This window comes from Gorilla gorilla, chromosome 7, assembly GCF_029281585.2.
Source record: "Gorilla gorilla gorilla isolate KB3781 chromosome 7, NHGRI_mGorGor1-v2.1_pri, whole genome shotgun sequence".
Lineage (NCBI taxonomy): Eukaryota > Metazoa > Chordata > Mammalia > Primates > Hominidae > Gorilla > Gorilla gorilla.
Genome location: NC_073231.2, coordinates 82,479,807 through 82,495,083, shown reverse-complemented (window position 1 = coordinate 82,495,083; position 15,277 = coordinate 82,479,807). Strand labels below are relative to the sequence as shown.

General features: G+C 47.6%; 1 protein-coding gene across 4 annotated transcripts in view; it reads left to right on the top strand.

Moving 5' to 3' along the window:
* PLEKHA2 (pleckstrin homology domain containing A2) overlaps positions 1-15,277 on the top strand; it is a 73,498-nt gene that overhangs the window by 32,080 nt on the left and 26,141 nt on the right. For all 4 annotated transcript variants that reach the window (XM_055348962.2, XM_019032501.4, XM_055348961.2 and 1 more), the window contains 3 exons: positions 3,210-3,266; positions 11,032-11,080; positions 13,364-13,461. In XM_055348962.2, coding sequence (XP_055204937.1) covers positions 3,219-3,266; positions 11,032-11,080; positions 13,364-13,461 — 195 coding nt within the window. In that variant the 5' untranslated portion in view covers positions 3,210-3,218. The remainder of the gene's footprint in view (positions 1-3,209; positions 3,267-11,031; positions 11,081-13,363; positions 13,462-15,277) is intronic.

The window sequence follows — 15,277 nt, the reverse complement described above, 5'->3', positions numbered from 1 at the left end:
CTCCCATGTCTCCCATTTCCCCTGGATGGGGAGGAAGGTGGGAGGAAGGCAGCATCAGACACGCGTCATATTTTCCTGGCTTCTCCTGGTGGAGAGGACGTACAGTTGAGCCCAGGAGCAGACTGTGGGTGGGGTGTGGGTGAAGGGGTGAGGACCCCTGCCCTTACCCCTGGGGTCCCTGGGCCTGGAGAGTGGCTGCGGCATCTTTCTCTCTGAACAGGGAGAGCTGCCAGGGAGGCCGGGACAGAGGGTGGAGCAGCCCTCGAGGGGCAGAGGGGATGAAGTAGTTGAAACCTGATCAGCTCGTAGTTGTTGTTCCATGTGGGTTAGCGTCCGAATGGTTCCCCAAATCCCACTTCATCACTCATAATTCAGGCTAGAGCTCTGGAGGCCGCTGGGCTGTGGTTTGGGGTGAGGAGAGTGTGTTGTGCAACAGCGGCCCTGAGATTTGGCATTTGCATCTTGTAATTAGTGCTGTGGGGGGGGGGGATCGGGACTCCAATAGGAGGGGGTTGGCCCTCTCGTGTCTTTCCATGGAATTCTCCCCACCACCCTATGAAACAGGGTTTAGCATCTCCGTTTTATAGGTAAAGAGACTTGCCTGTGGTTACAGAGCATTAATGTCACAGCTAGAATTCCAACAGCTCAAGCTTTTAAAATTACCCCATGCCACTTCCAGGGCACTGCATTGAAAGTCAGCTTTGGTTTAGGCTCTGCCACCAATTATGTGACCTTGGACAAATCCCCTCACTCACAAGCCCACTTTCCTAAATTGCAAAATGGGGTCAGGGGTGGTGGACCCTTAGTCCTCAGCAGAGTCCTGCAGTTCCTGTGTCCCTGGAGTCCGTTGGTCTCCCTCTGTAAGTCTGACCTTGGGCAGCACGGTGTCTTTGCCCAGAGTGGTTCTCATTCCCCTCTAAGGCAGTGTCTGTCACTCATGCCTTTTGGGAGCTGGGGCTCCTATGTGGACTCTGATTTAAGGGCTATGAGGCCTGTCTCTTCCTACCCAATAGAGGTTTCCTAGAAAAAAAAAAAAAAGAAAAAAAAATGTGTAAATAGAAGTGTAAATCAGATTATCCACAGTTCACATACGAATCTGGCTGTAAGAGGCAGCTCCTTAGCTTACTGCCTCGTTCGCAAAGGGAAGAACGTGAGTGCAGAGTCTTTTCTAGGTCCCCCGCTCTAAGATTCTTGGTTCTGAGAATACCTTTTTTGGTGGTATTATCCCCGTCCATTTTCTTGCTTGAATTTGCTTCAAGCGATGTATGTTAATTTAGATAGCTGGGGTTAGAAGGACTCTTCCCTAACACCCTGAGGAGACATTTACAGAAAAGAAAAAGAAGAAGAGGTAGAAGAAGAAGAAGAAGAAGAAGAAAAAATATATATATAATGTTTTTATAGAGACGGCGTTTCACTATGTTGGCCAGGGTGGTCTCAAAGTCCTGGTCTCAAGCAGTCCCAGCCTCCCAAAGTGCTGAGATGACAGGTGTGAGCCACCACGCCTGGTCCACCAGAGACACTTCTTAAGGCTGTCTCCTGATAGATCATTTCACTGATAATTCTTAGGTAAATTTCCTAAATTCCTTTATCCGAGATTCATCTCCTTTTATTGCTTTGAGAGGACCCCAGGTAATGGGGGCTTCAGAGATTTTTTTTTTCTTTTTTGAGACGGAGTCTCTCTCTTCCAGAGATTTTTCTTGGAGGCTTTTGGCAACAATTTAAGAGGTCAGCAGGAGCTATGGACAGAGTCTCAGATTCACAGGGGAATGGTCTGCATTCGAAGCCCCAGGGCTGTGATTTCTAACCTTGACCGTGACTCTGGCATGGGACTGCCCTGGGTTTTCGCTGCTTCATCCCTGCCAGTGGGGACATTAGAAAGCCAAAGATGGTGTGCCAGGGTAGAGCACAGTGCCAGACCTGGTGCCTGTGAGTCTCCTGCTGTCGTGATAGTGCATTCACTTCATGTTTTATACTGTACAGACATCTTTCCTTTGCTACTCATAATAGCCCTATGAGATGGGCTGAACAGATGTATATATATATTTTTATTTCTATATTGCGTGAGTTTGTATCCTATGTATTATAAAAAAAAATTGAACTGGCATAAAACAGGACAGAGTCAGTGAGATCTCAGGGCACTCACAAAAACTATAACAGCTCACACTTGCTGAGAGTCTTCTACATACCAGGGAGAATTCCAAGTGCTCTTAAATGTATTTATTTATTTTTTATTTTTGGGGGATGGAGTCTCGCTCTGTCACCCAGGCTGGAGTGCAGTGGTGAGATCTTGGCTCACTGCAACCTCCACCTCCCAGGTTCAAGCGATTCTCCTGCCTCAGCTTCCCAAGTAGGTGGGACTACAAGTGTGAGCCACCAAGCCCGGCTCTATATTTTTAGTAGAGATGGGGTTTTGCCATGTGGTCCAGGCTGGTCTCGAACTCCCGACTTGAGGTGATCCTCTCGCCTCAGCCTTCCAAAGTGCTGGGATTACAGACGTGAGCCACTGTGCCTGGCCTTCTTAAATGTATTAACTCATTTTTACAGCTTTCTTATGAGGTAGGTGCTATTATCCCTATTTTACAGAAGGAAAAACTAAGGATCGGTGGTTAAGGAACTTGTTCACAGTGGAGCTTACCTTTTTTTTTTTTTTTTTTTTTTTTTTAAGAGATAGGGTCTTGCTGTATTGTGCAGTGGCATGAACACAGCTTACCGCAGCCTCTATCTCCTGGGCTCCAGCAGTCCTCCCAACTCAGCCTTCCATGGAGGTGGGACTGCAAGTGTGAGCCTCCACACCCAGCTAATTTTTAAAATTTTTGTAGAGATGGGGTCTTGATGTGTTATCCAGGCTGGTCGCAAACTCCTGGCCTCAAGTGATCTTCCCACCTTGGCCTTCCAAAGTACTGGGATTACAGGCATGAACCAGTATGCCCAGCCTGAGCACACACTTTTACCACTGTACTAGAATATTTCTTTATAATAGATAAGGCTTGGGGGTAATGTTAATGTCACAGGTTTCTATCAGGATTCCTGAATCATTCTCCAGGAATTATCATCACTCTTTCACAGGTGAGGAATGCAAGTTAAAGAATGGTTGAGTAACTTGCTCAGTGTTGCCAGGAAAGTGGCATAAACAGAGCTAGAATCTTGGTCTTCTGTCTCTTGGTGCTGTTTCCACAGCCTTCTTAAAATGAAAACTATGTGTCTTTCAGAATCTGGCAATGGGGGCAGGAGCTGTTGGAGCTTTGCAGCTGACCTACATCTCGAAGGTAATGTTGACCTGGAACTCTGGGAATTCATGCTCTGTAAGTCGATCTGGTTTCTAAGCAAGGGGAAGTGTCCAGTCCTTTGGGCATTAGTATTTAGGGACATTGCATGGTGTTGAAATGCTCCCCTGAACCCACACACTGCCTGTGGAGACTTAGCTGCTAATGGGTGGCTGTAGAGGTATGTGGTTCCAAATTGTTGGGGGGTGGACCTACAGCCTCTTACTCCTTGAACACATCAATCCATAATGCTCCCAGCTCCTGCACAGGAGGTGTTATGTGGTGGTGGAGCTGGGGTAGGGGGAGGACATGATCCATGACCTTTTTTTGTAATTGGGACGAAAGGGAACACGAAAACAATCACCAAAAATCCAGCAACTGTGAAGGATTCTCTCAAAGGGTACAGTCAAACAAAAAATATTGGGGCTTCACTGGATTTTTTACCATTCACCTGGACAGGATTACTGTGGAGGGAAGGCTAAGAAGGCCCTGAGAAGCCACTCAGATTACCAAGAAGACATTCAGCAGCCAGATAACTGCTGGGGGTTGGGGCAGGTGGCTGCGAGGCCACCCCCTGTCCCATTTGTACAGAAGGGGCCGGAGCAGGCCCTCTCTTCTGCTGAGAGCTGGGGTGGGGACTGGTTAACGGTGCCCACATGTAACTGCTGAATTCAGCTTCTATTAGCGGCCGCTCCCTGGAGCAGGCACCACTGCTGACCCGTGATGCAGCAGTGATAAAAAGGCCGGGAGATTTAGAGCCTCCCCAGAAAGAGGAACTCTTTGTACAGTGAGGAGAGCCAGGTGGCACCCCGCCAACACTGAGGTTTCGGAAGTCCTGTGCTCCCCACACACCCTCACTGCAGGCCTCTTGGGAGCCTCTTCTGCCCTGCGCGTCCCCTTTCATCCTCAGGGGCTGGAGGCCTGGGGGCCCCTGAGCCAAGGGTCTACCGGCTCCATCTTGTAACAAGCTTTGGGAGCCTTGTACCCTGGCTGGTCAGGAGATGAACCTGAAGGGGACTGGGGGACTCTGGAGGAGAGGCCACCCTTGGCTAGAGGGGCAGCCCGCCCCTGTGCCTGTGGTGTGCAGGCAGAGTCTGGCAGACACAGCCCAGTACAAAGGCACAAGATGCAGGGCAGCGTCAGGGTGGATTAAAGAGGGAGAGAATGACCTCAGGGAAGGGGGAAGGGCCTTTTCAAGTCCAGCCTTGCTAGCACAGCTGCCGGCAATTTGTGCATGCCTTGTGGTGAGAAATGTGGCTGCCTCCCCGGGCCAGAGCAGCCAGAGGCCCAGGCCTGCCCGCCCTCCCTGGCTTGTCCTCATCTTGCTGAGAGCTCCTGAGGTGGTTTCTCCAGGAGGGTCGGAGATGGAGAACTGAGAGCAGAGGAGCAGAGAACCTCGCAGTAATAAAGGAAAACTGAAACCCTCTCCTGTGTGAGAGGGTTTGGGAAGCCTTTTTTTTTTTTTTTTTTGGTTGGGGAAGAATGAATTCAGTCTCCTGCTGAATCATGATTTATAAATGCAGCTCAGATGAGGGTTTTAGAGTTCTCAGCCTTGGAGGCTGCCTCATTTAGAAAGGGTGACCTGCCGTTTAGCCCCTTCCCAAGAAAGGCAGGGCTGGATGGGCATTTTGCAAAACCCACAGCTGCCACTGGGTCGGGTTACACAGAGCTCAGAGCCTTTAACTCCTGCCTGACCCCCTGCCAGAAAGCAGGGGGTTTTCCCAGAATGACATTTAGCCTCAGAGGCGCTGGACTCCAGCTCAGCATTCCAGGTCATTATTTGTTAACTCTTAGGTATTCCTTCTTGGAGGAGAGCGCTTGCCACCGTGTCGGGTGGCCTGGCCAGAGGGCTGCGTGTGGGCTGGCTGTTCAGGGTGTGTGCTTCTCTGCTGTCTGCTGAGGGCCAGTGTTGGGAAGATGAGGACAGGCGTGTGGCCCTGGCCCTTCGGAGAGACAGAGATGAAAGTGATGATCGGATGTCATCCAGAGCATCAATGGCAACAGAACCAGTTCTTAGCAAACTAGAAAATAATTAAAGCTGCACTTTGACCCCTGCCTCCACCCACCGACTGCACAGCCAACCCCACTGTCCCACCCCGAGCTGTGTCCCAGTTGTCAGGGCCTTGCTTTCAGCCACCTCTCAGAAAGAACTTGTGGGGGCTCATGGATCCTTTTTTGAGACTGATGAAATGCATGGATGCCTTCTCCAGGTAAATGCATAGGTGTACAGACACACCCTGCTTTTGCCTATAATTTCAGGGAGCCCATTGACCTCCTGAAGCTGGTCCAGAGACCCCCATCCCATGTAGGTGGCTGCTATTCCCCTGATCCTGATGCCACCTTGTGGGGCAAGGTCACCCCCAGATACCAGGGCAGAGGCCGCAGCAGAGCTAGGAGACCTTGTTTTGCTGCCACTGCTTCTGCCAGAGGGGCCCCAGCTCCTCTTCCGGCCATGGGCAGACAGGGTGGGGCTGGCCCTAGCCGTGCCTGGCCGCTGACGAGCTTGCAGCTCCTGTGGTCTGTGTTTGATCTGATAAGCGCAAGTTCCTGAGAGTCTGTTGAGCTGTGGAGCAGCCCTGTCTGCGTCACTCTACGGGGGACCTGTGCCCACTCCCTGCTCACATCCCTGACCTCTGCTCGCTGCTGGGGTGTTCACAGGACCCACCAGTCAACCACTGCTGGGTAGTGCCTCAGCTGTGGCCACCTCGGCTGTGTGGATGGCTGCACTTTGGTGGCCTCACTGGAGTCAGATGGTCGGGTGACCTCACCCGCCTGCAGCCACGCCTCTTCATGAGAGGAGGCGAAGCCACCACGTCTCCATGATAAGTTAGATTTCCTTCTTGGCCTTTCTTTTTTTTTTCTTTTTCTTTTTTTTTTTTTTTAATTTGAGACAAAGTCTTGCTCTCTCACGCAGGCTGGAGTGCAATGGTGCAATCTCGCCTCACTTCAACCTTTGCCTCCTGGGTTCAAGCGATTGTCCTGCCTCAGCCTCCTGAGTAGCTGGGATTACAGGTGTGTACCACCATGCCTGGCTAATTTTTGTATTTTTAATAGAGACGGGGTTTCACCATGTTGACCAGGCTGGTCTCGAACTCCTGACCTCAGGTGATCCGCCTGCCTCGGCCTCCCAAAGTGCTGGGATTATAGGTGGGAGCCACTGCACCCGGCCCCATCTTGGCCTTTCTTTCCGTGGGACTCAGCAACAAGTAGAAATCATTTCATTGTCCTCTTTTGCCGCTCTGTGGCAAAGGAGAATAGTGTTTTTACTCTGGCTTCACCTATTGTAAAGATGATCAAAGACATTGAGGGGCTTACCCTTGCAGTGAGCCAATCAGGGCAGAACCAGAACCGATCCTGTTAATTCAGCAATGAGTTGGTTTGCCGAATCGCCCTTCCGTGGTAAGCCATTAGGCATGAGGCCAATGATGGTTGTACACGCATGCACTCACGCGTGCACTCTCACATGCCTCCTGACCAAAACTGGATAAACAGAGGAAAGCAAACAAACAAACCCAAATCCAGACCATCTCTTTGAAGGCTCCAGTTCCCATAATAAGCACATGGGTAGCATTCTTACAGCACAGGCTGGCTAATCAGTTGTGGTCAAAACGAGCATTTGTTATCCAAACAGAATGAAAACTGTCCGCCTGTGGTGCTCTCTCTAGTCAGTGACAAATAGGAGTTTTTCAGAGAAAAGGCAGTTCTCCTAATAAGCCAGAAAGGGTCTTGGAGTGCCCAGCTTTTCAATGTCATTCTAAAGCCGGAAGTAGGTTGGGCATAGTGGCTCATGCCTGTAATCCCAGCACTTTGGGAGTCTGAGGTGGGAGGATCGCTTGAGGCCAGGAATTCAAGACCAGTTTCAGTAACATAGCGAGACCCTGTCTCTACAAAAAAAATTTAAAAAATAAAATTTAGCTGAGCATGGTGGTGAGTGTCTGTAGTCCCAGCTACTTGGGAGGCTGAGTTGGGAGGATCGCTGGAGCCCAGGAGTTTGAGGCTGACTAAGCCATGATTGCACCTCCGCACTCCAGCCTGAGACAGAGTGAGACCCTATCTCTTAAAAAAAAAAAAAAAAAAAAAAAAAAAGGGCCAGGCGTGGTGGCTCACGCCTATAATCCCAGCACTTTGGGTGACCGAGGTGGGTGGATCACCTAAGGTCAGGAGTTCCACACCAGCCTGGCCAACATGGCGAAACCCCATCTCTACTAAAAATATAAAACATTAGCCAGGTGTGGTGGTGCGTGCCTGTAATCCCAGCAACTTGGGAGGCTGAGGCAGGAGAATCGCTTGAACCTGGGGGGCGGAGGTTGTAGTGAGCCGAGATGGCGCCATTGCACTCCAGCCTGGGTGACAGAGCAAGACTCTGTCTCAAATAAATAAATAAATAAATAAAGCTGGAAGTAGAAGGGGAGGATGAGATTGGTGGGTTCTGAGGGCTGGGATGGCCAAACACAGTTCTGCTGTGGTCAGGATTATGCAGAGATCAGGGGCAGAACAACCAGGAGTTATGGACCAGAGGACTGCAGGAATGTGGACGCTGAGGGCCAAAGCAAGAAAATGAGTGACTGACAGATCAACACTCAGGTGTAAGCAGGACAGAAGTCTATGCCGTGGTCCAGATTGAATGGAGGGGGGGGTGGTCAGAAACCCAGGAAGCAAGATGTCTAGGGGCCTGGACTATTGTGTTATGGAGCCACCAGCGTCCTCTTACTGTGAGTTGACACACAACTGAATTTGGATCCTCTGTGTCCGAACTTGGGATAAGCAGGTTTACCTTTGCTCAAATCATCATTTTTTTAGGTTTTTCTTAGGCTCTGTGGCTTTCACCTCACATCTCAAAATGTACATCCCTTATTAAATATAACTGACTATTATATATATATATATATATATAATATTTGAAAGGATTTTAATCATTTTACTTTTGGAATGATTTGGCTCTGAGTAACTCATCCAATTTGTAACTGGCTCTAATTTCTGGGCAATCATCTTGCACACGCACAAAAGGATTCTTGTGAGCTAAGAAAATCTAAGGTTTTTTTTTTTTTTTTTTTTTTAAAGACAGAGTCTCGCTCTGTCACCAAGGCTGGAGTGCAATGGTGGGATCTCAGCTCACTGCAACCTCCATCTTCCAGGTTCAAGCGATTCTCCTGCCTCGGCCTCCCAAGTAGCTGGGATTACAGGCATGTGCCACCACACCCGGCTAATTTTGTATTTTTAGTAGAGACAGGGTTTCACCATGTTAGTCAGGCTGGTCTCGAACTCCTTACCTCAAGTGATCCACCGGCTGGGCCTCCCAAAGTACTGGGATTACAGGCATGAGCCACTGTGCCCGGCCCGGTACCAATTATTTTCAAATGAAAAATTTTTTAATGTTTCATTGAAAAATTAATGACGTTTACTTGATGTGACATCTTGTACGCATTAAAATACTTGTCAGGGAGGTTGATATAATGTTATGTAGGCATTCAATTAAATATTTATTAACACCAGATACAGCATCTTCACTTTGTATGTAGGAGGCCAGGCAGTTTTTTCAGGTTTCATACAGTTTTGCAGGCCCAGAGAAACTCATGGACCCTCAGCATTTTGCCCGTAGTTCCAGGCGGGACACTGCCTGTGTTGATGTGTGGAGTGAGGCTTTAAAGGAAATGAGGTATCAAAAGCTATAAATAATCCCTCCTGGGTTGAGCAGATTCTGTGTGGAAGAATGACTGTCTTACCTGCACTATCATATTTAACCCTCATGATAACCCTATGAGAACACGATATTATGATCCCTTATTTGATAGAACAGGAAATGGAGGTCATTCAGTTGGAACACCTGTCATATGAGACTCTCTGTCTCTGCCTGACCTTCTTTTGATCTTTTATAAGGTGCCACCTCAGTTCCCATTTATTTGGGGCAATATTAATTTTGGTTAAGGAATCTAGGCAGGTGTATAGCAAGAACTTAGAGCCAAGAGTAAGAACCTAGACAGACTGGTGAGTCAGTCATTGTTAGACCCTAACTGCTGTCAGCCAGGAAGATACTTTAATTTCAATTCAGGACTTTTTCTTTAGCACCTGGCTTCTGATACGCTGCCCATTAAAGTAGCAGCCAGCTGGTTGCGGTGGCTCATGCCTATAATCCCAGCACTTTGTGAGGCTGAGGCAGAAGGATCACTTGAGGCCAGGAGGTTGAGACCAGCCTTGACAACATAGCGAGACCCCATCTCTAAAAAAAATTGAAAAATTAGCTGGGTGTGGTGGTACACACCTGTAGTCTAGCTACTCAGGAGGGTGAGGTGGAAGGATCACTTCGGTCTGAGAAGTCGAGGCTGCAGTGAGCGGTGATTGCGCCACTGCACTCCAGCCTGGGTGACAGAATGAGATAGGGTCTCATTCTGGGCTCAAGTGATCCTCCAGCTTCCTGTCTCAAAGAAAGAAAACCCAAAAAACCCCCACAAACAAATAAAATAAAGTGGGAACCACTCCTGGATCCCCTAGGTGGAGGACATGTCGAAGAATACCCTTGGCTGGAGGGGGATGGAGAGAATGGCATTCAGGGGAGGACTGCGACATCATGTGAATAGTCCCCGGCCTAGGACCCATGGGAAGGTGACTGTCTCTTTAGAGGCTCAGTGGTGGAGGCTCGCTCCAGGGAGGCTCAGCCTCCATCAAGGATTGTCCCTAATCTTTGTGGGCGTGTGGTGGAATATGAGTTGCTTTCTTTTTTCTTTTGTTTGAGCCTGAATGATGTGAGTTCACATATGCAGATACTCAGGAGTGTACATGCCAGGGGTAGGATTGCCAGAGCAAGATGAAATACAGCAACAGGAGGTATAGAAATACCTCCTCTGTTTCTTGCCCTTCCCTGAGATGTATAGGCATGTTCTCCAATTCCATCGGCCCCTCTCTGGGCAGCTGGAAGGTGCTTATTTTCATGGTTAGGCCATCAGGGCAGATGTAAAGGCAATTGTTCCGTGTGTCTGAGGGCAGCGAGCAGCCTGCTGCTTCGTCTCTCTGAGCGTTCTGATTGGAATCCATGCATTTGTAGCAATATTGCCTTCAGCTTGGAGAACGATTTAGGGAGAGGGTTGGCGGTTGAAAGAGGAGGGGAGGAGGGGAATCTTGCTAGTGTGAATGAGGCCAGGATAGGTTTTCGTCAGGACTTAGTGGCTTTTAAAAGTCTTTGAGCTGGGTGCAGTGGCTCATACCTGTAATCCTAACACTTTGGGAGGCTGAGGCGGGAGGACTGCTTGAGCCCAGGAGTTTGAGACCAGACTGGGCAACATAGCAAGACCTTGTTTCTGCAAATATTTTTCTTTTTTAAAAGAAACTAGCCAGGCATAGGGGCATTTAAAAAAAAATTAGCCAGGAGGTGGAGGCTGGAGGATCACTTGAGCCCAGGAGTTGGAGGCTGCAGTGAGCTATGATTGCACCACTGTACTCCAGCCTGGGTGACAGAGTGAGACCCTATCTCTAAATAAATAAATAAATAATAAACAAAAGTCTTTTTGTAAAGATGAACAGATCTCAAGATAATGGTTATCTCTGACGGTGGGGATTCTGTCAGGGAGGGGCACACAGGGCTTCTAAGAAATAGGACTGATAATGCCTGTTTCTTAATCTGGATGATGAGTACAGGGTTTTCATTTAATTATTATTTTTTAAAAATGTAGACATATGTTTAATGTACTCTTTATGTATGAGAAATTTCACAATAAGAAATCTTCAACATTGTAAGACACATATTCATGTTTCTTTTATTTCTTATTTGATTTAGGTGAGCATAGCTACCCCAAAACAGAAACCAAAAACTCCGTTTTGCTTTGGTAAGTACTGAGCCAGGGGAGGGACTCATTTAATATTGACATGGCAACTTCCTCTTTTGCATGGAGACAGTCCTGTGATCACATGTGACTATACCCTGTGCGTATGAGTGACTTAAATCACAGTGACGGTCCTGGATGTCAAGTGATATTGTTTTCCCTGGTCTTGCTGCAAAGGTTGTTAATAACATAAGGACAGAGCTTCAGGGACTAGTAACATTTCTGTTTTCTTTCTTTTTTTTTGGTTTTAGTTTTATTTTTTAAATTGACAAATAATAATTATATATATTCATGGGGTACATAATGTATAGAGTAATTAGCATATCTATATTAGTCTGTTCTTGAACTGCTATAAAGAAATACCTGAGACTGGGTAATTTAAAAAGAGAACAGGTTTGCCCGGGCCTGGTGGCTCACACCTATAATCCCAGCACGTTGGGAGGCCGAGGCAGGCAGATCACCTGAGATCAGGAGTTTGAGACCAGCCTGGCCAACATAGTGAAACCTCATCTCTACTAAAAATACAAAAAAATTAGCTGGGCGTGGTGGTGGGTGCCTGTAATTCCAGCTACTCGGGAGGCTAAGGCAGGAGAATCTCTTGAACCCAGGAGGCGGAGGTTGCAGTGAGCTGATTTCACGCTATTGCACTCTACTCCACCTCAAAAAAAGAAAAAAAAAGAGGTTTAATTGGCTCAGTGTTCTGCAGGCTCTGTGGGGCCAGAGGAGAAGCAAGAAAGAGAGTGGGGAGGTGCTATGCATATTTAAATAACCAAATTTCACAAGAACTCACTATTATGACACAACAGCATGGGGGATGGTGTTAAACCATGAGAAACCGCCTCCACGACCCATCATGATCCAGTCACCTCCCACCAGGCCCCACCTCCAACATTGAGGATTACAATTGAACATGAGATTTGGGTAGGGACACAGATTTGGGTGGGGACAGATCCAAACCATATCAATGTCCATCATCTCGAACATTTTTTTTCTTTTAATAATTGTCCATATGCATTTCAGTTTTCTTGATGCCACAAGGCAGGTGCAAAATGTCCACTATAAGTTTCTGTGAACCTTATTTTAGAGCTGAGAAATGTTGTGCTCAGAAAAGATGGAGTACTCAGAGGAGACGCAGATGGCGGTGCCAGGAAGGGGATAAGACAAAGGAAGGAGAATTCTGTTAAGGGTCTCAGTTGCCCAATAGCGACATGTTGGGGGATGGTGTAGGAGGCAGAGTCACCGTGCATGGGTGCCTCAAGTCAGGAAGTGGTCAGTGAATTCAGTGAATCCATCATCAAATAGTTACTTGGCTCCTACTATGTTCTCACAGCTGTGCTAAGTGCTATGAGCAAATGCTAACAAATAGTTTCTGTTGCCTATCTGGGGTGGTTCTGAGTGTAAGTTTCGCAAAGGCAGGGGTATTCCTCTGCCTTGTCACTGTGGTATCCTCAGCACTTAAAGATGTTTCCTAGCGCATAGTAGGTGCTCAGTAAATATTTGTCAAATGAATGAATGAACGGATGAATTCTGCATCTACCCCATGAGACTCACCTCCTACAGTTCAAGCTTATGCTAAGAGAATAAAGTATTTCCTTGAGCGATTCTGTCTCCCCACCTCAGATTTGTTTAGACTTCTTTGGTATGCTCATTCTTCTATTTCTTGCAAATTTCATAGCTAAGCTCAGAAATGACTCTCACATTTTGTGGTTATCAGATCTGAAAATATATATATGTAATAATAGTGAATGTGGAAGTAAATTGTTGACCTAATGGAATGCTCAGAGGAAAGAACAGGTTGAGAGTGAGGCCAAGGTCACAGATTTGATCTCAGGAAAGCTTTGTTCTATTTCCCAACCACAGACAACTCTCCCAGTCCAGACCAGTTGTGCCAGAGGAGACCAAGCATGGGTCCAAAATTCTGTATATACCGTGATGACAGTAAATGTATTAGCACCGCCAGAATGCGGTTCACAGTTGTGTCTTGTTGATGGCAGACCAGCAGCCTCATCACCGCAGAACAGCACACTGAGGCTGCTGTTAACGTGGTCAGGTGTTGTTCCTGTGGCCAATGGGATGTTTTTAAAGGTGGGAAAGAGAGTGAGCAGGTGTGGCCTGGGGCTTCCTAAATATCCAGGCAAATGACTTAGCATCATGGGAGATTTCTTGTTCTGCTTTGTGGAGTTCACTCATCTCACTCCCTCAAACACCTTAGCTTTGTGGAGACTTGTTGTATTGCTTGTATTCTGACCTGGGAATGTCTTCCCTTCTTTTCTGTGGCTTTTGTAGTTATCAATGCCCTGTCTCAGAGATATTTCCTTCAAGCCAATGATCAGAAAGATATGAAGGACTGGGTCGAAGCCCTGAACCAAGCCAGCAAGATCACCGTAAGTTTGGTTTCTTCTGTTTTCTGGTGGTAGTAAAAGTGCCTCTTCCCAGGCTATGGCCTTGTTGGGGTTGGGGGAAACTGAGATGGCAGCCGGGACTTTCCCAGGAGCCTGATCTGTACCCAGTTCTCTCCCACCTCTTCTTTTTCCTTGGCTGACCAAACACAAGTTGAACTGAGAGTCTGAGTTTGAATCAAGTTCAAGGGGAAGTTCATGGAGCGTCCCCTTTGTGCTTCCTGGGAGGGCTCCCGATCAGTCATGTTTTGGGTGATTCTGGGATGCTGATTCAGAATGTGGTAGGATTGGAAAATGGATTGCTGACTGTGAAAAGTCAAGTAAGGGGAAAAGCATATGGGGAGGGAAGTCAGAACTTTCTCCCAGCTTGGGGGATACTCTTCTTACTTTCAGAGGCTGCCTGCAGGGTCAGTCCAAGCCATCCGCCTCCCTGTCCTAGAAAAGCCTTCTGTTTAAAAGCATCACAGAGCTAGTTCATGGACTGTCCTACGAGTGTGCTCTTTTTCCTTGAGTTGGCTAATGAAGAATTCCTTTCTTTTTCCTTAGAGATATAGAAAAAGAAAGGAAGAAGGGTAGGAAGGATGGAGAGGGGAAACTATATGTTTTGGAAAAAACTAGACTTTTAATCAATAAGACAGGCAGACTCCTGGCTTATATAGATCATGGCTTGTATGCTGAAAAGTTTGTTTCTGTATCATACAGTCAGAAATGCTTATGTTTGAGGGGCTTCCAGTAGTGACTATTACATGCTGCAGCAAATTATCCTCCCAGATTTCTCAGGGTTCCTGTGAACAACTGTATAGAAGAAATTTGTACACGTATATAGTATTCATATTACTAGACCCAACCTGAGTGTAACTGAGTCTCCTATAAGCAGTTTTGCTGATTAGCTTCTTATCCTGATAAACCTTGGTAAACCCGTGAAAAGAGAGAGTGATGAAAAGAGAGAGGATGGATGGCTGGGTGCAGTGGCTCACGCTTGTAATTCCAGCACTTTGGGAGGCCGAGGTGGATGGATCACCTGTGGCCAACATAGTGAAACCCCGTCTCTACTAAAAATACAAAATTAGCCGGGCGTGGTGGCACACGCCTGTAGTTCCAGCTGCTCAGGAGGCTGAGGCAGGAGAATCACTTGAACCTGGGAAGCAGAGGTTGCAGTGAGCCGAGATCGTGCCATTGCATTCCAGCCTGGGCGACAAGAGTGAAACTCCACCTCAAAAAAAATAAAAAATTAAAAAATTAGCCCGGCCTGGTGGCTTACACCTGTATTCCCAGCTACTTAGGAGGCTGAGGCAGGAGGATCACTTGAGCCCAGAAGTTTGAGACTGCAGGGAGTTATGATCGCACCACTGTACTTCAGCCTAGGCAACAGAGTGAAACCCCATCTCTTAAAGAAGTCTCAGGTAGTGTAAACAGCTTTGGAAAGGCTCTGCATGTTGATCTGAAGCAGTGCATGACACCGGAGCATAAGCACTGACAAACAGTGTTCTTCGGGATTTTGAGAGGAAACACAGCAGCCAAGATTCTGTGCCTCCTTTTCTGGCCACTGGGAACTCTAAAAAGTTACTTTCTGGCCAGGCGCGGTGGCTCACGCCTGTAATCCCAGCACTTTGGGAGGCTGAGGCGGGTGGATCACAAGGTCAGGAGTTCGAGACCAGCCTGGCTAACTTGGTGAAACCCCGTCTCTACTAAAAATATAAAAACTAGCTGGGCATGTTGGCATGCACTGTAATCCCAGCTACTTGGGAGGCTGAGGCAGGAGAATCACTTGAACCCAGGAGCTGGAGATTGCAGTGAGCCG